Source organism: Parasteatoda tepidariorum, chromosome 7 (assembly GCF_982258835.1).
Source record: "Parasteatoda tepidariorum strain Cologne lab strain chromosome 7, Ptep-v5.0, whole genome shotgun sequence".
Lineage (NCBI taxonomy): Eukaryota > Metazoa > Arthropoda > Arachnida > Araneae > Theridiidae > Parasteatoda > Parasteatoda tepidariorum.
The window spans coordinates 53,199,887-53,227,812 of NC_141761.1; the positions used below are offsets into that span (position 1 = coordinate 53,199,887).

A 27,926-nucleotide genomic window follows, 5' to 3' on the forward strand; every position below is an offset into this window, starting at 1 on the left:
TTCCAAACTTTCTGATTCTAAAGAAAAAGGAAAACAGTCATCTAATTCACTCTCAGACATATTTGCACAAAAAATAAGAACTTTTATTACACACGGATGCAAAAACGGAAGCAAAAAGAACCTAAGAAAGCTTGTACTACTCGAATAAAAAAGAGCAATAACTGCACAACTATGATTTCCTAGCCAGAAACTTCCCCTTCCTCCCTCTCTTGTCTGAAACCTGAAATCAAGACCATTTTATTGCACTCCGAAAATGAGGGAGTTGTTTTACTGATAGCAAAGTGCAGTGCATACTTCGGAAAGGCATATGTATATATACAGCGGCAGTTAACGCATCGGCTTAGCGAAGTGTATATATATATGCGCTTGCAGTAAACAAAGGGTTAAATTTCATTATTTTAAAAATAATTAAAATATTATTAAAAGTACCAAATTTTTAGGAAAAAATATGTCTTCCATTTTATTTGTAGGTATAGAAGAATCAGTTTTATAGTTAGGAAAATATAACTGAAATATTATTCAGTAATTTAAAGAGCTTTTTAGATAAGTCTATTTTCTATAAAAATATATTAGTAACATTTGTTATAAAAAGTTAAACTTATATGAGATTTGGTTTCCGCATAAATTTTTATATCTAGTTTTATAATGATTTAAAAACACATGAATAATTTATACAAATATCTCTTAAACCATTAATTTTACATTTTGTAAAATTCATGCTCATAAATAAGAATTTTATAACTATTAAAGAACCTTACATTTTTTAAAAAAATTTTCATTAGCTTTATCACAAAATTTTTACATTTGTTTTAATTTTAAGAAGAACATGATACATTTATACATACTGAAACTTAAGTCCATTACAGTTTCTATATAAATGTGGAACCTTTAAAGCTGCTAGAAATTAATAAATTTTTGAATAGAAAATTATAAACTGCACTTTGTTCACAATTCAAAGTTTCATTCTTTTGGTATAAACGAATAACGAACATCTGTGTCTTGATGAATTGAAGAAAATCTCTTTTGCACATTTTGTTCTTCGAAATATACATTATATCTATCTTTATTTAGTTTTTTCTTAGTCAAATTCCGAATGATGAGGAGAATAATTATTGCTGTCACTATGAGTAACAAGATACCTAATGCAATTAAAGACGTGTTCTTGAATCCGTGATCTTTCTTTCGAGATGCTACCGCACCTATGTTAATTATCACTTTCCTTCTGCATTTTGTTTCCGAGCTTAACAGTTTGTGATATGCTGTCAAACAAATTTCATCAATGTTATCTTCCATTAAAAATGGATAAGAATAGTTTGAGCAAGAGAAATAAGATTTTTTAACAATTTCCCTTGATGAGGACAAACTTAATGTCAAATTACAAACTGATAACGACTGATTCCTATTTACCGTCCAAATAGCCAGAGCATAAAGGGTATCATTGAAATCGACATTAAATGAGAGAAGTTTGAATTCAAAATTGACTGTTGAGTTTTTTATTTGTATTTTAGTTGATGGGAAAAAAGTAGTAACACCATCCGTTGTGTAGTCAACAGATGTAACATTTATAGAAATATTGGACAATTCTGTGGTGGTTGGAAGACTACTATGATTATAAGTTTCAAGCAATAGCTGGTTTGAACATTCTGTACTTTTTGGTGCATGATTGATGAATAAAATCAAGCAAAATTTATACATATCATTATATCTACAGTGGAGTTGTTTACTGCCTGGTGGTGGACATTTTATATGGTCAAAACCTCTTTTTCCTTTGATTAAATCAGATCGTAGGACACATTTTGAGTCATTTAGTAAATCTCCTTGTATTGTATATTCAACACACAGTTTATCATCTACAACTGTATAATTAACTAGAATAATTTTTGTGTTGTCAATTATTTTTTCCTTTTGAATGGTTGCTGATGTTGTTAATATCTTCTCCGGGTTTGGTGATAATATTTCATCATCATAATCATAGTAATCATCTTCAGTAGTTACATTATGAGAAGTTGTAGGTGAATGCATGTCAAGTGTAGTGCTTTCGTCTTGTGTCTGAGAAAACTCACTCTTGTTGTATTGAGTAATTAGAATGTTCTCTGTCGAGAATGCAAAGTAATCTGTAGAACGATTTCTTGTTATAACATCATCTGTTAGCGAAGTTGAACTTGTTTCACTGTTACCTTCACTTTCTGTTCCATTTTTAAATAATGAATCTGTTTGAGTTGAATCATTTACAGTTATTTCAGGTATGAAAGTAGTACTCTCATTGCTATTACCAAATAATATGTTTTCAAATGTCCATGTTTTAAAGCCTTCTGTTGTTAAAGGAAATTCACTCTCAGTCTTGGCATTGCTAGTGGTTTGTTCAGTTTCTTCACTTTTGTCTTCAATTGTGTAAGGTTTTGTTGTACGAGGAACATCACTTTCTGTTCTGACACTAATAGTTGTTTGTTGTGTTTCTTCAGTTGTGTAATTTTTTGTTGTATGAGGAAAATCACTTACTGTTTTGATACTGATAGTTGTCTGTTCTGTTTCATACAGTGAAGTGTTATCTGCTGTGAAGGAAGAAGTCTCTGGAGACTCTGTTTCTGTACTTATGTCTGTAGTTATAAAACTAGTTGTGGTTCTTATATTTGTGGTGGATGATAATGGTGTGTATTTTGTTTCATCCATAGTTTCATTCAATGTTGTGGCTGTACTTATAGTAGTTTCTTCCTCATCTAAATAATAATCATCTTCAGTGTCAGCTTCAGATAAATCGGATACGCAGGAATCTGCCATGTTACAATCTTTATCAGACAAACCAATGTCTACGTATTTTGTCAAATTTGATAAACACACTGTTTCATCCAATATATTACCTGAAAATGCACAAGAGAATTTTAGTTTATTTGAAAAGTTAAAAATATGAAATAGATTTTCACAAATTACTTTATCTTTTCTTAAACTGTTTTAGATATCTCCACTATTATTAATTGTAGTCTTTTCCTACTTTTGTATCCCATTTTTAAAAGGATAAAATTTAAAATATCAAACAAAGTTTGCTTGATTTTAATAAGACACGATTGTATGTGACCTATAATTACATTTTCCAATCTGTTAAAGTGATTTATGTATGTACTATATCAAAGTTTGTATATATTAACGCTTGTTAATGGGAAGAAAAAGTGTTACCTAGATATAGTTAATGCACTACATCTGTAATGAAAAGACTGAAACATTTATTGCTGAACATATTTACCATACAGATTAACAATTTTGCTGTCTTCAATTTTATCTAATAAGTTGACAGGAAAAAAAAACAGAATTCGAGTCAGAAATAAAATTTAATAATGAAATTCTGAATAAATTTTAGAACAAAAAATTTATTTATCCTCAAGATAAATAGAAACTAAAACTGGTAATAAAAAATCAACAGCATCTGCATCAACTGTTGTCGTGGGATGATGGAACAATGTTATCATTAAATTTCTAAATTTCTTGTAAAATTTATAGATAATAAATGATATGTCCAGCTTTTTTTCTTTAAAAAAATTAATGTAATTTTAAAAACTAATAAAGTTATAGTTCTCCATCTCATCAAACTATCATTTATACAGTTATTTTCCCCAAAAATGTTTTTTAAAAAATATGCCTATGTTTTATAAAAATAATTCTTTTATAAAAGAACAACCTTGTTTATTTAACACTAAAATATGTAAGGGATTGCAAACCTTAGTAAGCCAAGTCTATTTATCCTTGTTTAAAACAAAAATTTATTTATTTACTTATTTGTATATTGAAAAAGTTGAAACTGAAATTTAAAAAAACAAGAATTATTTTGTTAAAAAATTCGAGGATTGTGAATTAGTATAAAAATAAATAAGGGTGATTCTCACGAAATACGACAATTGACAGTCTTTTATTCCAAGATCAAATACTAAACTACTAAAAGAACTTTTGGAAAAAAAATTTAATAAATAGCATTGCTATTAGCATTTTAAAATGACTTCGCACTGGCATTGACTGTTTTGTATATTTAAAAAATTTTATTGACTATCAAAATGTCATTTTCCTTTTATGTCACAAGCAATATTTCCAATAATAACTAGTTTCAAAACTTCCCATACATTTTTCAATATCTATTTTTTTTATCTCAATCGTTGTAAGCATTTCTAGAATGTATGCAGAAAGTATTATTTCCATAAACTTTGATAAAAAAATAATTTTTTCTGTCAATAATTTGTTTGTCACACGAAAATAGTCATTTTCCTGGCCACTATTTTTTAGTAATTTATAACCGAAATAGATAGCTCCAGCAATCAATATCTTAGGTTAAGAGATTGATTAGAAATCCATCCTATCTGAACATGTCTTATTGAAGGAATAAAGAACCAACTTTCTGAGTCAAAATGCATTTCAAAAAAATTTACAAGGTGAGTAGGTTTTTATGTTGTCATTTTCCTGTCTTCTTGAAATCATTAATAACATAAACTATTTAGATTTACCTTAGTTATTTCAAGAAATCCTGTTGTTTTCTGCAGAAAGTAAGCGTCTTAGGCCCGAAATGTTAAATTAAAGTAAAGTTAAATGCTGTAAAATGGCAAATTGTCATTATCCTGGCTTATAAATACCTGGACTTTAACACAGTTACCAGAAAATTTTTTAAACTCTATATGTAGAGAGGGAAAGCAAATATTAACCTAATACCCAGTTTATGTAAGATTGTAATATGCTCATATGTAATTAAAGTTAATTTTATTCTGTGCATATCAACAACAAAAACATTTTTGATTCTTTCTACAGTGGATAAAAGAATTAATTTGAACAATTCATGGTCCATCTAAAGCAAAGGCTTTAGGATTTTTTTTTCTTCCAAAACACAGATAGTTAAAATATAAAGGATAAGCTAAGAACATCACTGTACAATTAAATTCTGTCATATAGTCTTTAAACCTTGCTTGGAATTCAATTAAATTCAAGATTGTAATAAAGTTGTAAAATAAAATGATTTGAAATATTTTAAATGTAAATATTATAAAAAAAAATTCTATGTAAATTATTATAAAATTAATTTTACTAGGTTATTTTAAAACATGGGGCCTAAAAACAGTCAAGGGAAAAAAAGCGAGAAGAAATGGTATGGAAAGATTAAAAATGATTGTGAGCTCCTTGAAAAAGAAAAACCTATAAGAAATTTAAGCTATACTCAATAGAAAAAGAAAGGAGTTGTAATGCCAGTGACAAAGGTGAGTGAAAGAGAGAAAAGTATACTGATAGAACATATGAATCATATTGCCATAATAAAGCATCAATTTCAATTCACAAGCAAATTAAAATAAAAGCTTTACACGTAATCAATTTTAATTTTCATTGATTTCAGTAAAAACTATAATATCAAATATGCATCAGAACCACAAACAGTACACTTAGGAACTTCAAGAACACAATTTACTGTACCCGTAGGAGTATTATATCAAACACCAGCGGAAAAGACCACAAGTTCTTCATTTTCAACTCTATCAGAATCTCTAAGAAATTACTCGTGCTATTTGGGCACATATAAAGAAAATTTTAAGTAATGTTTCACAGAGAGAAAATTTTAAGGAAATATATTTTGTGAGTGATTCGCTCTCAACACAATACAGAAATGAAACAAATTTTTAAGTTTTTTTGTATTTCCTCTAATTATGCCTAATGTATCATCCGGACATTTCACATTTATTGGAAAGGATGCGCCGGATGGTGTTGGAGCGGTTGTAAAACGTTTTGTTGAAAAAAGTGTTGCTTTTGGTGGAGACATACCAAATATGAAAACTTTCATATTTGTAGTTGAAAAAGAACCTAATTTAATAATTAAAGAAGTTAAAACTTCATATATAGAAACAGTTGATAAATTCATTGAAGGAAAAGAAGAATATTCCCTTCAAGGGATCTATGAATGTACACCTTCTAGAAAAAAGATTTTAATTAGCCTCATCTTTCGTAAAATGAGCTGTAACTGCCAGTATTAAATGTGAATTTCGTTAGTAACGTTAATGACAATTAACGTCAGTTCATGGTTGTTTAATTCGAAGATGAATGGTTTCTAGATAATTGAACTGATTTTGAATTTAAAGTAAAACCTATTTTAAATGCTGAAATCGGAAAAATTCCTAAGATTATCATTTTCATTGTAGGAGAAGTTTTTGAAGTCGTTCATAAAGATATTAAAGTTAACTTTATTATTCGTGATGGCAATCAGACTGCTAATCACTTTAAGTGCCCAGGAAACAAGACTGTCAAAATTTCTTAGAATATCACCTTTTCAAAAATGTATGATCTTTACCAAATATCTTTCAGGCATTTTGCTTCCTCTGAAAGCTTCAAGATTAATGAAAATTTACAATTTTTTTTTTTTTTTTTGGTTTTCTTTCTTTTAACTGTTTCTTTGCAAATTAAAGTGTAGAAAAATTAAAAACTTCATTGGGTGTGTTATTCTTTCACTTTTATTATACTTGACTAATTTGTTCAAATTGTTCACAATAATTATTTTTGGAATTTATTTACATAAAAAGTTAAAATTAACTTCTGAGTTTCTTAAGTTGAGTTGCTTACAATTAGCTTAAAATGACTGTTTTCTTAGCTTCTAAGCTAATATGTCATTTTCCTGGCCTTCTAGTCATTTTCCTGGCATTCAAAATTTGGTGAATTTCTATTTTTTTTTTTATTTTTTTTTCTTGAGCAAATGTCAATAAACTACACTGCTGTCTGTAAGATATTAATAAATGTAACTAAATAAATATACAAAAAAAATTTATTATTTTGAAGACTTTAAATTTGAAGATTTTTTTAAAGCAGTCATTTTTTTAAAGATTCACCCATAAAACAGCTTGCTTTGTATTAAAACAGATTTAAAATTTTACCACTATAATAATAGTATTTACTGTTCGGTTGTTAAATTTCATCGAATTTGAACCAAACATATTTTACCGTAACAACGCCATAAACAACATAATTTGAATCTCCAGCCTATGGTTTTCTATGTTTTAGAGCCCCTCGCAATGGTAATTTTTTTTTAAAAAAAATCTTTATTTCTTACCATTTAACAGCAATTCTTTAATATTAAGACTGCTTAATAATGTTCCAGGAGAAATTATTCTTATGACATTGTGTCTCAAATCTAGAGTTTCCAAAGAATACAAGTTAGAAGTATAATCACAAAGCATGGCTTTTAGCATATTCATGCTTAAATTCAAATTCCTGAGCAGAGTTAGTTGAGCAAAAGTTCCTGTATTCATTTGTTTGATTTTATTATTGCTTAAATCCAGAGTTACTAATTTCCTCATTTTGGAGAAAGCGTCTTTTCCAAGGCTATCGATGCTGTTATAGCTCATATTCAATATTTCAACATTAGCTAAAGTAGAGAGAGCATGAGAATTTATGTTTTCAATTTGATTTAAACTTAGATCGATGTAAGTTAAATTGGGTGTTCCAGATAATGAATCCTCTTCCAAAGATCCCCCTATCTTGCAACTTTGAGCTGAAAATTTTGTTAAAGATTCTGATACGATACTTATATTGGAAACAAAAGAGATATTATTTCCATTTAAGATCAATGTATGAAGCATTGGCAAATACTGGAGGAGATCTTTACTAGTCATTTTAAGCTGATTTTTGGACAGGCTTAGGTATTCCAGTTTTTCTAAACTAAAAAATACTCCAGGATCTATATCAGAAATTTCATTAGAATCTAAATTTAGATCAATGAGATTGTGCAGTGAAAAGAAAAGACGATCCTCGAGTAACCCAATATCACTGTTTTGAATCTCCAGTGCTTTTAAATCTCTCCATCCTGGTCCAAAAAAATCATTTTTCGAGTCTTCCAATCCTCCTAGTATGCTTAAACTTGAAATATTTAAATCTGTCATATTTAGATCAGCAGGAAAAGTCAAACTTGTCAAATTGAGAATCAAGTGTTCTCTCACGTTTGTAAATTGAATCTGAGAGATGTTAACGAACAGTTTTTGAACACTATATATATCTTCTGCATTACCCACACATTCAATTTCGTTGTTATCACAGGAGCATTCTATGTCTTCAGATATTATGCAACTTAAAACTCTGTTCTGATTCAGAAACAATGCGACAATCACAAAAAATAGCTTCATATTGAGTTTCACAAATACATAGACTGTAATGAATTAGATCTGTAAAAAAATAATAAATATTAAAAAATAAAAAATATAAATATAAAAAATAGTCAAATCTCTAATATATTAAGAAAATTTAAATTTGAAATTTTACAAAAACTTTAATTTTAACTTATACTTCCATCCGATAATACAAGAAAAGACCGAATTCTTCATTAAAACAACAATAAAAAATAATCGAAAATATTAATGCATCCCCACAAAACCCGTTAAGGGCCAATGAGGTCATGGAGATTAAAGGCCAACAATTTTGTGACCTTCGGTAAGGTGACCACCTTTACTTGCCAGACAGGATTGTACCTATCGATCTGAAGCTGAGTGAATTGCAGGCGCCACCGGGGACTGAACCCTAGTTCATCTCAATGACATCTGTCGCAGCTATTTAGAAAATTAAACCCTTAAAGCGACATTGAACTGGCCAATATCTTGGATTGGATCACCATTACATCAAACGACCAAGAAGAGAGAAGGTGGTCTGATGAAATTTGAAAAGTAGGCTTTGTAAATTTGAATTTTTGGAAAAGACCTTTAAACAGCCAGGGATAGGTAAAGGTTGAAGATTATAATAATATATTACTAAGTGTCTAACTGCTGCAAATGATGTTAATTCTGAAAATACAAAGTGAGAACTGAAATGATCTTTAAAGAAAAATTTTGTTTCTTTGAGGTGAAATTTACTATCAGCGTGAAAAGCTTTTATGAAAATTTCCGTTTTCATTTAAGAACATTATGTTATTTCATTTCCATGCAATTACATAAATATATTTCATATCTAAATTACTAATTTTTGGACATAAATATTTTCTGTAAAAATCATTACATATTCTTTGGATTGGAACTTTAATATTTTCTAAAATTGGCTGTTAAATCTTAAGTTTTTCGATGGAAATGTGACTAAAATCTTAAACTTTCCAAGGGATAGTTTAGAAATTAATTTTACAAATTCGCTCCTCGAAATTTACAAGTTTTGGACATAAAATGGAATTGAACTCTCTCTCTCTCTCTCACTTTATATATAAAGCTTCGCATTAATTAAAAGTATTACATTAAAAGTATACACTAATTAAGAGTAAGACATTTTTCCCTTTGCTTTTTGTGGGAACAGCGTGACCTATTTGATAAACAAATTAAAATTACTAAGATTTTCCTTATTCCACTAAAAATCTTTTTTCGGAAGAATTCATTCTCACAAAATTTAACAACAGCAGAATAAGCTTATTCCATAAATATGTGTAACCAATTATATTTCATAAAAAATATATACATTTTTTATGTCATGAAAATATTTCGAATTGAAAACTATTTATTAAAATTATTCGGTGCTTAAATCCATTTTTTATAAGACATATTCAACCTGATCATATGCCATAAAAAATTTGAAATATATATCAAACTTCAAAATTTGAAATTAAAATCAACCATAACATTGATTAAATTTTAAATTGCACAAAAATAGTAAAAGAATTAATGATTGATAAAATAATTGGAATTTTACTGCGCAAGAGGAAGGAATATTTCAGTTGGTGCACATAGCTTAAAATGCGTGTTGGAGAAAATGGACATAGCCTGAAATGCATATTTAAAGAAATGGCCACAACTCAAAATGCATGTTATAGAAAATGGAGAAAGTTCGAAATGCGTTTTTAAGAAAATGGGCATAGTATTTAATTACGTTTTCCGAACTTCTCTTATAGAAATTGTTCTTTTTTTTTTAAAAAAAGAATAAACATATTTCTAATGTGATCATCCAAACATATTTCTAATGTGATGTCTTTCATTTGCCTAAATAACTTGGTACATTTTTCTTTTTAAATTAAGGCTTTTTTTAAAACTAAAATCATCAGTTGCTTAAAGCCCTTTTCAAGGACTTTAGTTTTTTCAAGTTGTCTCTCACTAGTCCTATAAAGTTATTACAGTGTATTATTAAATTGACGTCGTTGTACAAAGTAAGATTAAAAATTCTTTTATAGTTTAGTACTCTGAATACGACGAGATCGCATGAAATATACCTAACATCCCCGACTCCGAAGTCCAGGTACATTAATTATTTAAAAATGCAAAGGAAATTAAGTTGGAAATTCTCGTTTAGTTGTTAAATTTGGGTTCAACATTGAAAAGTTTACGTTTCTTGAGCTGAATCCAGGTTCATAAACACACGTTTTGTCCATGTTCTCAAACTAGTTTTTTGAGCTATGTCCAATCAGTACCGTATAGGAAGGCAAGGATTGTCCTCGGATATTTGATGAGGCGACAAAAATTTTATGCTTTGCTGTAATAAACTTAATCTTGATATTTTTACTTAAATTAAGCACAACTTTGATTTATGCTGAATTAAATTATAATTTATACCGGGTACCAAACTATGAAGGAGTGACAAATACTTCTGTATTTTGTTGTGCATAAGTTGTATTTATTACTTAAATTAAAACGTGAAATAATTTATATCAATTTTAAACCAAGTTGGATGGGATGTTGTTAAGATGCAGAAAAAGTTTTGCAAAATTTTAATTTTTGCGTTACGGCTAAAAAACCATTGCTTTCGAAATTTTCTAAAAGAATTTGTTTTTATTTCAGACTTTTCATTTTAATGTTTTAGGTTTAAAATAAATGGATAAATGTCTATTTGTAACAAAAAGTTGAAAATATTTCATATAAACTGGATTCTACTGTGACAATTTCTTTGAGTTGTTACACAATTTTTAGACGAATCGTAATTAATTGCATTTTCATCCTTTTTTTTTTCTTCAAATTTTGCTTTATACTTACATTTATTTAGCATAATTATGGCTGTAAATGAATTTTTTTTCTTCTAATTTCTAATAGTTTTTTTTTCATGGTATAAAATTTAATTTTTATTTAACTATCGATTATTTTTGTTTTCGATTTTATGTAGAGACATTCTACTTTTATTTAGAATCAATTTTGGTATTTTGCAGATATAATCGTGTGAGCTGATGACGAGATTATATCTTTTCATTATTTTGTTTTCCGACTTTTTAATTTTTTAAATATTTTTTTAAAAATATTTTATTTTATTAATTTTTTTCTTCTTTTCACAACTCTTTATAATCTTTTTCATGTTTTCTCTATATTTTACAGTAAGAATATTAACTCTCTCTCTCTATATATATATAGATATATACATACACACACTTCTTTCTTATATCTATAAAATTAGGAAAGAAGTCTATATATATTACGCTCTCACATAATTTAGCCAATGAATTATCTTTTTTTATAATAAAAATATTTGAATAAGGTTTTCTTGCGCTGTCTTCCCCTATCATTTTTTTCAACGCATTTCCTGACACGATTCGTCAATCAAACTTAAAGCCATCATACTATATAGCATTGCTTTCACCATAAAGTCTTGTAATTGGAAAGAGCCACACCCAAAGGGTCAAAACAAAAAAATTCGATTAGATTTAAATTCTTGTCAGAAAAATATACGATAACAAGCGTTCTGTACTACATGTTTTATAAATTAAAATTACTAAATTTAGTTATTTTTGAAACATTCTATACAAATATAAAAACTTAGAGAGAGTTGGAAAATTAAAGAAATAGTACCTTCTACATTTCTGTCATAGTATATTTGCATATATGTTAATGCAAAAGCCTGAAGAATGGTAAATTCTAAGTTTTACTAGTAAATCCTAGGATTTTTCCAAAGTGGCTTTTTGAGTCCTACGTTTAACCGCAAAGGCTTTGTAAAAAGAAGACCGAAATGAAATCATATTAAAGTATACTTCAGACTATGCCAAGACATTTTGGTAAAAGTTAAATTTTACCGTTAAGACCTTGGATTTACCAAAGTGACTTGGTAATCCTTAGGTTTTACTCCAAAGGCTTAGCAAAGGCTACGTTTTACCAGTAAAGTTCAGGATTTAATAAGCTTCAGGTCCTTACTGTGACATATATCATAACACGTTCAACAGAATAACTGTGATACAAATATCGCGTCGCATTTTTGGATGGTTACGTAATAGAGCTAGCCGCAGTCAGGGTCAATAAACTAATTTAAAAATTGAAATAAATTTAAATTGTCAATAGAAAAAATTATAATACATAATACTCAAGTTTTTTAAAATAAGAATAATGCCACTAAAAAATTTTAGAAAGTGAAAAAGCAAAAGAATAATAAATTAAAACGTATGATACAATTAATAAACTTACACAAATGATTCACAACGCAAAGCAAAATTTTACATTTTGATATGAAAATTATGAATTCTAACTTCTTTACAGAAATTTAAGTAAACAGTAAGATATGTAACAGGAAACAGGTACATCCGTTTTTTTATTTCCTGCCATTTCTTCCTTAAAAATAAATTAACAAATGTGAAACTGATTAAGTTATTTTAGCATAAGGTTGACAGTTTAATTTTCCGCAACGGGTAAAAACGAATGGGAAAAAACCACTCGGGTAAAAAAATATGGGAGAATCTATTGTTTAATTTAAAATTGCTTGTTTAACATAACTAATTGAATATTTCTATATAAATAATTATGTTTTAATAAGTAATGTTAAATATTACATAATTATGCAAACTACTTTAAAAGAAAATTGATTTATCGGAATTAAAAATGTATAGTTTATAGTCCAACATTATGAACCAGAAAGAAATTTAATAACCTAAGAGGTCTATGTCAAATTAACAGTCAATTCGCTGTGGCGATAATTCGCCGCGCACAATTTGTCGTATCTCAATTAACTTCATCCTGAGTACTATTCGTCGTGGTGACAGTCAGCAAGAGACTCGAAAACTCTCACAATTAAACTATTTGGACCATATTTTCCGAATTGTGACTACTCCTTATAGTAATTTAAATCAAAAATCTGTATACGTCATATAAAAGATGTGCTCTTCTAGAGCAGCGACTCCCAAAAGGTGTTCCACGGAACCCTAAGGTTCCGTGGAAGGATTCTGAGATCAGGGATTCTGAGAGTAAGGATTTTTTTTAAGCGATTTTGATTTATATCGAATACTTATTTTGATTTATATAGATTTTTTTTTATTTGTTATGATTTTTTATTTAATAACTCATCACTATATATTTAGTATTTTGATTTTTTTTTCTTTTTTTTTTTTGAAATTATTCAAGCAAAATGTTAGTGAAGAAAATAGTATTAGAAGTTAGTGAAAAAAAAAAAAAACAATAATTGCACCAAGCATTTTCCCTAAAATTTTTCCATTCAAAAGAAAATAACCAAATTCACATCAACAAAGAAATGTGTTTCTCTGATAACCATTCTCAATGTTTATAACAGTTCTTTTTCGTTTTCATTAAAACAAAAACAATAATTCAGCTTATTTTATTCATTTTCAGTTAATACTTAACACCGGAAACTAATTCGAAACTAGGTTAGATACTATTCTTGACAAAACGATGAACAATTAATTTAATTCCTCACATTAAATATTTTAAAAATGATTGATAATGTTTCCTTAGTTAATTTTTACAACTTTATTTATTAAATAAGGGTTCCGCCAAAAAAGAGTCGAACATATAGGGTTATGTACCATGAAAAAATTTGGAACTGCTGCTCTAAAGGAAGTGTTTTTGCATATGAATTCATTTGAATCGCTTAATTTGCTTATTTAAAGTCTGAAACTCCTCTTAAATTACTAAGATTGTGCTGGGTGCGTAAAAGTCCGATCATTAGATCAAATGGCTTCCTGTTTTTAATTTATTTATTATTATTATTATTATTTTTTTTTTTTAAATTTCTATTGGTATTCTCATACCGTAAAAAGTCACAGTTTCAGCGATGAAACCCCTTGTAACTGTTGAGATAGACTTTTTTTTTATAATTTTGGCCCCACATTTAGCAAATTTTTCAATTATTTCTTTAGTATTTTACAAATTTAAAAAATATCCGGGCAAAAGTTGAAATAAAATAAACAAAGATAGAAAATAAATAATAAATACTAAAAATAGGTTTAAGAACTTAAAAAATTTCTTAGTAAGATTTAAAAAAAATTTAATTTTTGCATTCCAGAACTTTTTTTTAACATTAATAGAGGTGAGTAGAATTTTTTTCTTGAATACATTATTATGGGAAATTGAGGTAAGACTGGGTAATAAGATTCGAAGGCCTGGCGGAGATAAACTACTCAACCCAGAAACAGTCAGATTTAATCAAGATATTCATTGTTTAGTTGTGTATAATATATCATTCTTGAAAAGTCATAGATGCATCCCTTTTTTTAACAAATATTTTTCAAATATTGTGAAAGTTCTAGTACCCAATCAGACCTGGGCGCATATGTAAACTCAATAGGAAATATAAAAATACTAAAATTTCAGTGAAGAAGTAACAGATATTTTTATTTTATAAGACAATTGAAGAATATTATGTACAAAATTCACATGTGAAGTAATTATCTTCTTCTTCAGTTCCACTGCAGATTTTGCGGGCCTAGCAAAAACACTTTCCATATTGGATCACACCGTTTCCATTTTGTTAATTAGTTTGAAAATACATCATTATACAATGTACACAATACAATAATAATTTTTAACTCACTACAAAACAACTTTCTCTTTTTTGATAGCACATTTTTTTAAGTGCTCTTTTTTCTTTTTTTTCTTCTTGATTTTCTAAATCAGCTCTAAATGGTGAGGGTATTACCTGGTTTTACCCAAAGGGCAGAGATTACCGAAGAGAAACAGTAACTATTGGGCAAAATTTTTATTTATGTTAGGGTATGAATCCTCAGTAAATGTATTATAAGTTAAGTTAAAAAATATTTATACAGTCTAATACCAATAAATAAGGATAGTTTAAAAATATAAGAGCATTATGGAGTTGACACTGTAAAACAAACTTATTCACACAGACGACAGGAATTCAACGACACGCTAAAATGGTATAAAATTCCTCTCACCTACAAGATAGCAATTGGAAGTCTGTCCGCTAAAAAGCAGAACAAATTTCGCTAGATTCGGAGTACCCGGTTTCACCTTACTACCTATTACTATCCAAATATGTTATGGATACGAATATTTGTCAGCCAAGAAAAATTTTAATTATATGATAATAATTTACAACACACCTACATATATATGTATGAACGTTTGCAAAAATTATTATGTTCGGCGCTAAAAACCATTCATATCTTAAAATATTTATAACTAAAAATAATCTTGAAACTTTTTCTTAATTTTCTTTGATTCTACGTATTAATTAAAAAAAAATAATAATGAACATAATAATGAAATATATTGATGTGAGTAATAATGAACATAAGAATAGTTTTTCAGAAATATATTTTATTTATAGTAGCGACTGTACCAGAGCCGAATCAACACTGCGATAAATTCATCCCTCACTGTAAAATTAGAGTGCCAGCGCAACAAATTGTGCCCACACCCAAATATACTAGCAATGAATTATAGCTGCAAATAATTATGCCAACGACCCCACCCTGAAAAAGCCGTGGTCTATTCTTAACCACATATGCAAAAATATAACACTAAAATATAGCTAAATGGTTTAGTAAATTAATAATTTTTTCCTTACTTTTTTTAATCACATAAACATAAAAAAAAACGTGTCTGGGAAAACTTGGTTGGCAGGAGGCTGGATTCATGTTCGTGAGAACGGGAGTTCGAATCCAGCCGTCCAAAGACTGTAAGACTGTGTAGTAAATGGTGACTGGTGCTCCTTAAATCTGTCGGTTCACGAAGTCCTGCATGTTCTCATAACAAATTAAAGGGGTACTGAATTGGAGATTTATCGTTCTGTGGTTCAGGTCAAAATTACGATCTATGGATGGATGGATGGGTCCGCCCTTTAAACAGTTGTGATGTATGGGTGCGGTGGAAGTCGAATTCTTCATCATAGATGACGCCACTGGAAAACAAGAACAATCGCAATTCCTCTGCCTTAATGGCTGACGACGACAACAGCATTAAAAAAATAATAACTTTCACATAATACTTAAAAAAAAGTTTCAGAAAATTTATTAACTGATGTGTGTCATGCTGTCAATTAAAATATAGGTACACTACGAATTCACAGCAGATATTTCGGGTTTTCAGTTAAATTTTGATGCTGTAAATTTAGTAAATAAACATGGAAAATATTTATTTAATCAAAATGTCAGAATAGAAAATATTAATTTAAGATTCTGCAAAATTTATTTAAGTTACCAAGCCTTTTAGAATCAGTGACTGTTCCACTAACCAGAGAATATTAATCCGAGAAATTCCTATTGAAACGAAAGTAAGATTATATTAAAGGATGTGGTCGAACATTTCTAAATGTTAGAATGGTATAAAAGTTTGGCGCAACTACCGTCTCTGGGTCAAGATATAAGTTTATTTAATATTAGAAAAAAAAATACAATGGATATGGATGGGTGGCGCAAATGGTTATGATATATCTGACTTACACATATGTGGTAGCAGTTTCAATCTCTGCTGAAGATATTTTTTAATATATATATCTATATATATAGTATACGATTTTTAAATTTTTTTTTTATCAGTTTTTGGTTCAGGCACTTTTTCATTTCCTCGATATCGTTTGCTTGAGCCGGAAAAATCAAAATTGCAGTTGATCATAGTGATAAATAAAGAAGGTTACTCGCTATAAATTGCGTCGCAGTTTATAAATGAAAAAACTTGTAAAGAAAAGTTTTTTTTTTTTACATGTTACGTATTTTTAGAAAAATTTAAGCAATTATCAAAAAAGTGAAACTAAATTTGAAACATTTCTGATAATCAAATATTGTGTTATTATATTATTCATTGTTTATAAAACAACGATTTATATTTTAAAACTTAAATATAACGATTAATAATTTTTTTTCTCAATTACAGTACAAATTAGCAGATACGCTTATATAATAAGCTGAAAGAGCAAAGTTTTCATAATAAATATTTATAAATAACTTCTTGATGTGCGTATATATTTAATTATAAAGCAATCATATTCTGATAAATGGGACGAGTTAAAAGAGTGCAATAATTTTGCACACTTATAACTCTAACATTTGCAAAAAAATTCATTTCAAAAATTTATTCAAAAATTAAATTGCATTGTTAAAAGTGTACACTATTTCTGAAAAATGATTTCAGAGTTTGAAAAAGGTAATCACCAGGGATCAAATGCCACATGACAGTCCAGTGCCTTAAGCAATGATCCATTAAAAGTGTATTATACAATTTCTGCTGTTTTCTCAAAAAGTGCCCCGAAACAGCGACCTGCCTTTAAAATCTACCTACCCATATGAGGTAGTTTGAAGATCTGTATTATACAAACCGTCACAATGCTTCAAACAAAAAATATGTAAATCGTAGTATTAATCATAAGTGTTAATATTTGTATTTTAATTATTTTTTTACTATTTAGCTAGCATTTTAATACATCCAAGGCTGTTTATATTTCAAGATCTAGAAAGCACTGTCATGTTACGCTCGCAGTTTGAAAACTAACTCATTAAATTAAAAATATATTTGTATGACACAACAAACAAAATATTTCGTATATTAATAAATAAATTAGAAAATTTCCATAAAATATTACTAATTTCTTGAAATAAAATTTTTGAGTTAGAATCATATCAGAAATGTCCCAGTTTTAATGGAAAAGCTATGCATAGAAATAAACTTTCTATTAAAACTAAACATTTAATCAAAATAAAAAAAAGGATAAACGTTAATTTAAGTACTAGCATAAATTACATGTTCTAACGTTAAAAAATTAAATTTCGAAAATTTAAAATTTAATTATAAGATAAATATAAGACTGACACATTTAATAACATTTTGTAACATAATTTTTAAACCTAATTTTAAAAAACATTTGGGAATTATCAACAAATTCTATGAAATATTTTGAGTCTCTTCTAGGTTGGTTTTTGTTTTTCTAGTTTCTTTTACCATTTTGGATGAAATAAATCTTCTCCAGAAGAACGTCCAATTCTGTTTTTATACATATATTTTTCTTAAAAAAAGTTTTACTTCCTAAGGTGATATGAAAAAAAAATAATTTTCTTGTCCTCAGAACAGAGTTCAATACTAGCTTCTAATGAAGAAATGTCACTGTCTACTTGCAGCTGTTAATTTTGATAGTACATTTTCTAAAGAAGAATCTGAAACTACAACAGTCTTTTCTTTCGATCTGGAGCCCTATAAAAATATAAATGAAATTAGATACAGTTCGCTAAATATTTTTATTTACACAAAAAGCAATACAACAACCGAAACTTAAAATAAGAAAATGAATGAGATAAATAAGTTTTTATGTTAAAAGACGAATGAATGTTTCAAATATGAATTTGAGTACACGGTACATATTTTCAGTACATTCTTTTAGATTTTGCATAAGATTCTTTTTTTGCTTAAGACATTATGAACAGCAGCTTAAAAACTTTTAATTAACTTAGATATTCCACTTTCCGACTTTCCTGAGTCTTTAAAAAATTAAATTTCCCGAGCTTCTCAGATAATTCTTTTCTGCATAGCATTATGAATTTTCTTATGAAGGCAAATAGATTTAAGTCTCATTCCCTTTACATTTTTTTTTTAACTTTTTGATTTATTTTAGAAAATAAAACTTATTTAAGTTTGTTCACTGTTTTAAAATTATTCATTTCCTGCAGGCGTATCATAAAAATGAGTGATATTTGTGGTGGTCTCATACAGTGAGCGTGAAATGTATATGGACATGTGAAAAATCGCTTAATTCTAGAAGTCTTATTAACGGAATCATGGGCAACTTTTTCTAAGTCACAATAAAATAGGAGTAAAATTAAATTATTTCTTGCATAAACTAATTAAAATTTCCAAATTTTAATCTGTTTAAATTTAAATTTTGAGTTTTAAATCCAAATGATATTGGAAAAAGTATTAAGACATTGTTTTTCCTTTCCTATTTATTGAAAAATTTGCATATTTGAAAATAGAAAATGACAATTAGGATTAAAAGATTGGTTGGTGAAAGAAATTTCGCGCTCGTCAACTTTCATTACGACATTTGAATGATGCTCAAAGGAACTCATCTTTCTGATTCTAAAAAAGGGAACATGTTGCTTTTCGAGAATATGGATTAGGTGGACGAAAAATTTCAAGGAGAATCACGAGGCTTAAAACAGTAGTTTACAATTTTCTAAGAAATCTTAGAATGCATGGCATGAACTGGGAGACCAAAAATTTGCACTCGTCGACAGAAAATAATAGGTGTCAGGAGAGCTTGCCAGAAAAAAGCAGCAAATAAAATTAGACAAAATTTGAATTTACCATGTTCATCAAGGACTGTACAAAATGTTTTACATAAACATTCTCATCTTTTTGATGAAAAATTAGAGTCACGTCCACTTCTTACAAATCAACATAAGAGAAGAAGAGTTATCAAAAAATACATTTCTTTCGGTCAAAAATGGATTTTTTGCCATTTTTTCTGACGAAAAAAAGTTCAATCTCGATGGACCTGATGTTTTTTTATTATTTTTAGTATGATCTGCGAAAGACCAAAGAAGTTTTGCCAAACATCAATATGGTGATGGCACAATGTTGGTTTAAGGCGCTTTTGTAGAAAATGGAACCACCCCAATAGTCTTTATCAACAGTAAAATTAATTCCTACAAATATGTTGATATGTTAGGAAAAAGTTTGTTACCTGAAGCACCACTGATTACTTCAAGGGACTATATTTTTCAACAGGATAATACTCCGATACACGTTTCTAAGAGCACAAAACTCTGGTTTGAAACTAATTCAGTACATTTAATTGACTGGCCGGAGATGAGTTCCGATCTTAATATAATCGAAAACTTATGGGGACTTCTAGCTTGTGAAGCTTATAAAAATGGCACGCAATAGTAATGCAAACAGGATCTTGTCTTTGCTATCAAAGACATTTGGGAAAAAATTTCTGCCGACACTAAAAAATATTTCAGGATCCTTGACTACTCGGCTTATTCAAGTGATTGAATAAAAAGGTAGTTTTCTTGATTATAGATGAAAATTTTACATATTTTAGAACATGTCATTATACTTTTTTCCATAATTCCGTTAGAGTTAATTTTTGTAAAGTTCATATTTTGAAGCCAAATTTTATTTTTTATGCGGTGTAAGAGTATAATTTTTATAACATGCTGTGAAGCTCTCTTAATTCATTGGTTATAAATACCTTTTCAAGATTGACGTCACTCTTTCTTAATTGCAATACTTCTGCCAGATAGCGTATAAGCTCTTTGTTAGCTTCACCATCAACTGGGGGTGCAGCTATTTGAACACCGATGCTTTCATCGCTAATATCTAAAAAGGAAATCGTATCAAAGCATGCATGAAGTTAATCTTAAGTGCAAGATGTACCTCAAAAAGATTCTCCAAAATGAGACACTGACTTAACCCTAGGAAAACATTTAGCCCAATTCTAACCAATTTGGTCTTCCAGCCTGGGCAGAAATTTGCTGCCTCTTTTATGTATATAAAAAATATACTATTTCTAAAAACTATTTTTAAATTTGTGATGTGTAAATTTAATAACACTTTGATGAGTAAATCTTTTATAAATAACTAAATCTGTTGTTAAATGTTCAAAAGAAATGGTAAGCAGGGTTTCAGAATTAAATTAAATTGGAGTAAAAATTTAGCCCAATTTCAGAGCTCATAAATCAAACGATCAATATTCAAAACAGATACAGATGAGTGATTTGAATTAATAATTCTGATCAGATTCAATTCATGCAAATTATTCAGGACAATGAAGATCGAATGATGATTAGATTTAATCACATGATTCGAATCGTGCGACTTTTGTTAATCAAGGGACTCGAATAATGTGATTCAGATCAAGGGATTCAAATCACTATTTGAATTAGTGATTCGAATCAAGTAATTCAGATTATTGATTTCAATAATATTACTTAAAAAATCAATAATGAGTCAAGTCAACATGATTCAAATCAAATGATTCAAAGCATTATTCAACTTAGATTCCAGTTTCAGTTAATTTACTTAGAACTCCCTTTACTCTTTTTTCCTTTATCAACTGTCGATTGCAAAAAAAGCCGTCAAGTATTAGAATCGAGTTGATTCTAATAAAAATTATTTGAATCACCAAAACACTGAAAGGACTAAAGAGACCTAAGATTATAATTGAGTTGCATTAAAGAGTATAATCGAATTCTGCACAAAGCGTATAATCGAATTGAACTATCTGATTCGAATCTGTTAATTAGAATCACTGATTAATCAACTGATTTTTCAAAGATTATAATTAAGTTGAACTACATTGATTTTTGAATTCAAACTATTTGCTATTCTGTCATTGATTGTAATCTAGATGCATTACCTTGATTTTCAAAATTAAATTATTTGGTGGGTTGTCAAAGAATATAATCGAGTTGCACAACCTGATTTGAATTAGTTGATTCGAATCAGATTAAAATTACCGAAAACACTGATAAGACTTAAGAGGCATAAGATTATAATTGAGTCGCATTGCTTTGATCTTTAAAATGAAATAATTTGATCAGTTGTCAAAGAGCATAATGATGTTGCACTCTCTGATTTGACTCATTTGATTTTTCGATCAGCTGTCAAAGAGTACAATTGAGTTGCAGTGGTTTGAATTACAGTGATTCAAATAATCTGATTCAGTATTTGCAACTTAGTGATTCAAATCACCAAATCAGTACCCAACTCTAGTTTCCAGTAGATCACCAAAGTCAAGCATCACTGGCTGTGATCAATGAGCTGGTAGGGGTTTATTTTGGTCAGCATATGAAAGGACTGAGAGTGCATGGTATCGGTTCTCATAAAACTGTTCTGCTGTAAAGTGCTTCACTTCGTGCGTAGATGAGTTGGGCTATCAAAGTGGAGGCGCCATCTCCCCAACAGAGGATCAAAATTGTAATGGGATCCTCAGTAATGTTTCCCAGACCATCGCCAATAGCCCATTGGGCAGCTGTAGTGCAACGTAAACAAAGTGCTACTACTTAAAATCAAATGGATTTTAGAAGAAAAAAACTGTACTACAAAGCTTAACATATTTTAGTTATTACACAGGCATAATTATTCAATAGGCTTAAGATATTTTACATTCACTACAAAAATGAAATATATTTTTGAACACTATTACATTTAGTAACATGAAATATTTAAATGCTTTCCTAGAGGTATCTAAAATTTAAATTTTGTACTTTGACCCTTGAAAAATACAATAGATAATCAATTCTTGACTTTGTGGCTAGTAGACTTGGAACTACTTAACTTTTCTTACCTATAGTGAAGCAAGGTATAATGTGACTGACACTACTGATTTGCTTTCTGAGTTTAATTTTTTATAAAAACCTAGATGAGTTGGGTAGAATTTTAACTAAAACAGAATAAAATAAACTAGCTGCATATTCATTTTAGTTTGAAGATGCAAAGAAAAAAATTAATCGAGAAATAATTAAATTAAATTTGTATAAAACAGATTCAAAATTACCTGTGATGGCACTTTCTTTAGCTCCTGGTTTTGCATGTACTTTCAAAATGATTTCACTTTTATTATTCAAAAATACAGCACCATTTTTAGAAGTACAATTATCCTCCTATAAAAAAAATTATTTATAAATACTTGAAAGACTATAGAACTGAAATTTTTGATACAAATACAAAATAATAATCGAAAAATTATTTTTGTTTTATCATTCATAAAAAAAAAAGAATGGTATGTACAATTTCTTTTGCTATATGAAGAATAAAAAATACAAAAAAACATGTGTAAGTTGATCACTTGCAGTACATTTTCTTATTGGCCAACTTAGATAGGTTGTCAATTTACGGAGGAGAGCATATTTATATATATATATATATATCACTTTATTCTTACACATATAAGAATGACGTACATAATGTTCATTAATAGTTTTCCCACATGGTTAACTCACAAAGGGGTTTATATTACCCCTTCATACTATTTAACCACTTTAGTCAATTCTGATACATAACATAATAGTACAGAAAATTTCGTAGAAAGTTTTTTTTTTTTCTTGTTGGTTAACTTATGAAGGGTGAAGAATAGCATTCAATACTCTGACAAATTTGACTTATTTTATGAGAATTTCAGCAAGGACAGTTTATACAACAAAAGCAATGTGTTTTTGACTCTAACCAAAAATGCTACACACATTTTCAATAATTAATATTTAGACTATTATAATCTTCAAAGCCAATTACTAAAAATGTCAAACTTAGGAAATTTCAGTTGGTAACTTTTTTTAAAAAATTCAAATTTAAAAAATGGTAATGGAAGGACAATTTATTTAATTATTACAAATAAATTTCTATAGCTTAAAGTTCATGCAGTACATAAATATCCTTACCATCAGACATTTAATGAATCGATAAATTTTGTTTGCTGTTTTTTTACAGAGAGACGTTTAATAAACAGACAAGTTAAATTGTACAGGAAATTTCAAAATTCAAATTCAGAGGGATGATAAAAGGCATTACGAAGATGAAAATTTAAAATAAAACATGGGATCACAAACTACATTGAGAGAGTGAAAATCACAAACAAAAAAAAAAAAAAAAACATGATGCAGGTTTTGACGTCATGATGGAAAAAATTACAAAAAAACAAAAACAAAAAAAGCTGGATTAATTACAAGGAAAAAAAGAAATTCTTTTCTTAATTATTACAAGAGAGCCAACTGGATGCATGGGGGTCAGGGAGCTTACCTTAATTCAGAAAGGTCATGGGTTTGAATTCCGGATAAGACACGGATGTTCTTTCCTTCTCTTCTTTATAGTCTCTGTCCTTCTTACTGTGAGAGCAGTGTTGGCACTCCTAACAAGGTGCCTCTGAGAGAGTTATTTAAAGTGGCACCCACTGAAGTCATTATAAAAACGATTTTGAAACGTGCTCAAGGAGGGCAGGGGTGCTTCTGATGTCTCCCTAAGAGCCAAAATTATTTGATGCATCCAAAGGCGCATAAACTAGTGACCCTATAATGTGGAGGTCATGCAAGTCCTGCATGACTAAGCCACTTTTTTAGGTATGTTCCATTGAAGTGATCACCACTTGGTGAGTAAAATGTGAAAGGGCATCCTTTAATTAAGGTAATTAGGTTAACAACAATTAATTTAGGAAGAGCAAACTTCAATTGACCTCTAACTTTTGTTTTCTCTAGATTCAGAGCCAGTATACATTTTTCAAAATTTCTCTTATGCAATGTTATTTGCTAAGCCATACTCTGTACTTAATTTTCTCTTGATATCTTTTATCGCCTCTCTGAATTACTCAGTCAAATTTTAGAATACTCTAAATACAAAACTCACAGTTAAACTGTAGTTAAGATACTTTTACTAGTATATACTAGTACTTTATTAATGCAGATACTTTTACTAGTGAGTAATTATTATTTAAGCAGTGAGTTATTTATTCTTTAAATGGAATATGAGTAAGAAGGCAGTGTTTTTAAGGGATAGTGGCTAATTTTTACAAAAAGGACACAAGTATAGGGATGAAAGGGCGGGCTGTCCTTCTAAAAACACTTAGGGAGAGCACTGCTTTAATTATTAAATTTAAAATTCTTCAAATATCTATAAAGAATAAGGAAAAAAATCTGATTTAGGTAAACAAAAAAAAATTTATCTTTACAGTAAAATACCTAACAATCCCCGATCCATAGTTTCATAAGGATATTGACCAGCGATCTAAACCCATAAAGCTGCCCATGCACCTCCTACATCCAGATTTAAACAATATGGTTTCCCACCGTGTGCATATACAGCTGCAAAAATTCTTCAATTTTGCAAATATTTCTTTTTTAAATTAAACAAGTTTCCAGAAAATTTAAGAAAACAACTATAGCAATTTGAATAAAAGATTATTCAAATAGATAAACATCAATATATTTAAATCTAAAAAAAAAGAATAGAATATAAATCAAAACTTGTAATCAGTAATTGTAATTATACAATGTAAAAGCATAAACCTATAAAAATTTTGATATAAAATAAATTTAGATTCACCTTTTCAGATATAATTTTCTTTTTTCCTTCAGATGCTATCTTTTTAGTTTTGGGCATTTTTGCATGCGAAGAAATAAGTGCAGAGTTTGTAAATTTAATAGATTTTAAGACTCTTTTGGATAAGAAACTCATTTACAAACAGCCAACTAGCTATCTAAAATTTAAAAGCATTATGAATTGAGAGTAAAACAGTAGAATTTTTTCAAATAATTTAAAAATTATTATACTAAAAAAATAACGAAAAGCAGGAACTTAAAATTTTTTAATAATAGAATTTATAGAAGAATTTATGTTTAAAGCTTGAAACAAGTGATTCTAAAAAGTATAAATAGAAAAAATAGAAATAATTTGAAATTGCTATAGAAATTTTTAAAAGTTAAACAAATACTTTGACGTCATTGCGAAGGTAGTAGATATGAGCAGATACAAATACAGAAATCTCCCCAAAGTAAACTTAGTATAAATAAATATTATTGCAGCTGAGATAATTTAATTATTACACAAAAATAAAAGAAAAATACGTTAAAAATTAAGTAAGATTTGAAAAAATTGTAATTGTTTGCAAGCAATTAAAATTGTTCACATTAAAATGATAAACATCTTGATAGCCAAGCTTTAATGATATATAATGATAGAAACATATTTCAGTGTATAAAATGTCAGAAAATACATTTAAAAAAATCGATATGCAAAACTAAAGCAACTAGATAAATAAATAGTATGAAATAAATTTAAGTTCAATATATTATAAGCTCCTCGAATTATTTTGTATGTATAAATCAGTTTATAAAATATAATTCTAGCTATATATATAACTTAAAATAAACCATAGTGAATTAATGCTGCTACTTGCAAAATTCTGTCAGACTATAAAGATTTTATTTATTTTTTTCCCATTCATTTAGTAGCAAGGAAAGTTATATTAATAGAAATCATGTTCTCAGATGCTTAAACGTAAAACCATGGATATTTACGTACGAAATTAAAATATAAACAACAGATGAAATGTCCCTGAATTTTATTTATAATTGCTTCAAAAAACAAATGTTAGGTCCAGCAATGAAGCAACAAAATTAAAGATCTATTCGAAGGATTGGAAATAAAACTGTGTCAACATCACTAATGTTTACATCAGTTTAACATTGTGATGGATTGATTATAAAATGAAATTGCATGTGATGGTTACATTACTTAAGGTAGAATAGTATTGCTTTATCTAACTTTGTATAAAAGAGAAAACACCAATCAAAAAAATCATTAGAGAAATTTTTACGTGCGAAAATATTCACTGTAACCATGGTTGTAAAAGATGTTTATTTTTACGGCGCTAAAAAATTCTAATTTTAAGACTGTCAGTCATCAACTGAAATTGATTTTAAGATAGGAATTGCATTCAAATTTAGTATTGAAATTTCTCTATTTATTTTATGTTTCCAAATGGTTTATTTTTAAGATCAATATATCTGAAAGAAACAATTTATTTTTTGGAAATTAATCCGATGGAACTTAATTTTCAATATTACATTATTGGAAATAATAGTATTACACTACTTAATTTCCAATATTACATTATTGGAAACACTTTGCAAATGTTACTGTTAAAATATATTATATGTCTTTTTCGAAACTAAAATGAAATAAACTATTGAATATTTTTTTCGTTGGATATTTTTTTTATTATTGATGAATGTAGTATTAACTAACCATCTTTTGATTCCCAAACTAACTTTATTTGGTCTACTTTCTAAGTAAATTAAAAATATTAATGTACTTTTCACTCAGCTGGACGAAAAAGAGAAGTCACCAAATAGATAGACTAAATATTTTATCAAGACTATTCATACATTATAAGTTTTTATTTAAAACCTGGCAACTAAAATTAAATATAAAAAAAAACTAATCAAAATTAATTTGATTTATTTAGTTGTCAAATTATTTTCATCGAAGAAATGTTCATGGAATTTGTAAAGCAAACAACTGTTTCAAAGACGCAAACAACTGTTTCAATTATTTTAAGTTGAATTTCAAGCGTAACAGAGGGGAAACGACACAAAGTATTTTTTACTTAAGTAATATATTAAATATATCAGAAAATAAGAAATTCTGCAAGAATATGCTACTTTAGGATGCAATGTTTAATTAATTGGCATAAAATGATAAAAGAGCCTCATAATTAAATTGCAAATTAATTAAAACTACTTGTAAGAGAGGGGGCTAATAAAATCCCTCATTATTGACATGCACTGTAATTTACGTTAAATTCTGTGATTTGGAACATTCTAAATATTTGTAATTTTTTTTAAAATTATCACATTTCGTGGTAAAATAAATTATTATTAGACTACTTAATATTTTTAACAGATTTTTATTATGCCCAAATAATGCAATGTAACAGAGGGGATATGAAATGAAACAGAGGGGACGTTTTACAAATCTGATAAATAATTAAAGGGAAATATCACTGTGGCACTTATTTGTTTAAAGTTAGAGTTGGCAGCACTGCAATAATATCTGACATGTAAACCCATGCAACATCTTTGAGTGAGGATGGTAAAGTTCTCACTAAAGTTTACTTGTAAAACACACTTAATGGGATTTTGCCTAAGGTGCTTAAAATACTGAGATTTTGTTGATTTTTCTTAGCAGGATAATACAGCCCTTTCTAATTGGCCATCAAACTCATCAATTACATCGGACAATGGGCCTTAATTTAAAAATTGGCCACATTTTTTGCTACTGTTATTTTTGTTCCATTGATACCATTTGATAGGC

The 27,926-nt window shown here is 28.3% G+C and overlaps 3 protein-coding genes across 4 annotated transcripts in view; 1 reads left to right on the plus strand and 2 right to left on the minus strand.

Annotated features, from left to right (window-relative positions):
• Positions 1-61: 61 nt before the first annotated feature.
• Positions 62-12,435, minus strand: LOC107447430 (uncharacterized). The gene is made up of 3 exons (XM_016062348.5): positions 12,345-12,435; positions 7,058-8,165; positions 62-2,858 (listed from the first exon to the last, which is right to left on the minus strand). The coding sequence occupies exons 2-3, from the start codon at positions 8,124-8,126 to the stop codon at positions 961-963; spliced, it is 2,967 nt and encodes a 988-aa protein (XP_015917834.3). The 5' UTR covers positions 8,127-8,165; positions 12,345-12,435; the 3' UTR covers positions 62-960.
• A 4,749-nt stretch (positions 12,436-17,184) lies between these two features.
• LOC107447426 (UPF0235 protein C15orf40 homolog) lies at positions 17,185-26,372 on the minus strand. Of its 2 annotated transcripts, none has more exons than XM_016062343.5 (5): positions 26,133-26,372; positions 25,155-25,308; positions 22,621-22,726; positions 20,314-20,441; positions 17,185-18,311 (listed from the first exon to the last, which is right to left on the minus strand). In XM_016062343.5, the coding sequence occupies exons 2-5, from the start codon at positions 25,284-25,286 to the stop codon at positions 18,222-18,224; spliced, it is 456 nt and encodes a 151-aa protein (XP_015917829.1). In that variant the 5' UTR covers positions 25,287-25,308; positions 26,133-26,372; the 3' UTR covers positions 17,185-18,221. The 2 variants fall into 2 exon arrangements, with proteins under 2 accessions (XP_015917829.1, XP_071039569.1); XM_071183468.2 differs by having other exon boundaries at positions 26,004-26,292.
• A 68-nt stretch (positions 26,373-26,440) lies between these two features.
• mei-41 (ATR serine/threonine kinase meiotic 41) overlaps positions 26,441-27,926 on the plus strand; it is a 106,036-nt gene continuing 104,550 nt past the window's right edge. Inside the window, exon 1 of the mRNA XM_087167849.1 lies at positions 26,441-26,556. The gene's annotated coding sequence lies outside the window, so the exon portion shown is untranslated. The remainder of the gene's footprint in view (positions 26,557-27,926) is intronic.

Excerpts from the sequence above, each read along its gene's own strand:
- LOC107447430 (XM_016062348.5), bottom strand. The coding sequence starts at position 8,126 with ATGAAGCTATTTTTTGTGATTGTCGCATTGTTTCTGAATCAGAACAGA. Across the intron at positions 2,859-7,057 it reads TAAAGAATTGCTGTTAAATG|GTAATATATTGGATGAAACA; the intron begins GTAAGAAATAAA and ends GTGCATTTTCAG.
- LOC107447426 (XM_016062343.5), bottom strand. The coding sequence starts at position 25,286 with ATGAGTTTCTTATCCAAAAGAGTCTTAAAATCTATTAAATTTACAAAC. Across the intron at positions 20,442-22,620 it reads TAAAGAAAGTGCCATCACAG|ATATTAGCGATGAAAGCATC; the intron begins GTAATTTTGAAT and ends TTTCCTTTTTAG. Across the intron at positions 18,312-20,313 it reads GTGACGTCAATCTTGAAAAG|GGCTCCAGATCGAAAGAAAA; the intron begins GTATTTATAACC and ends ATATTTTTATAG.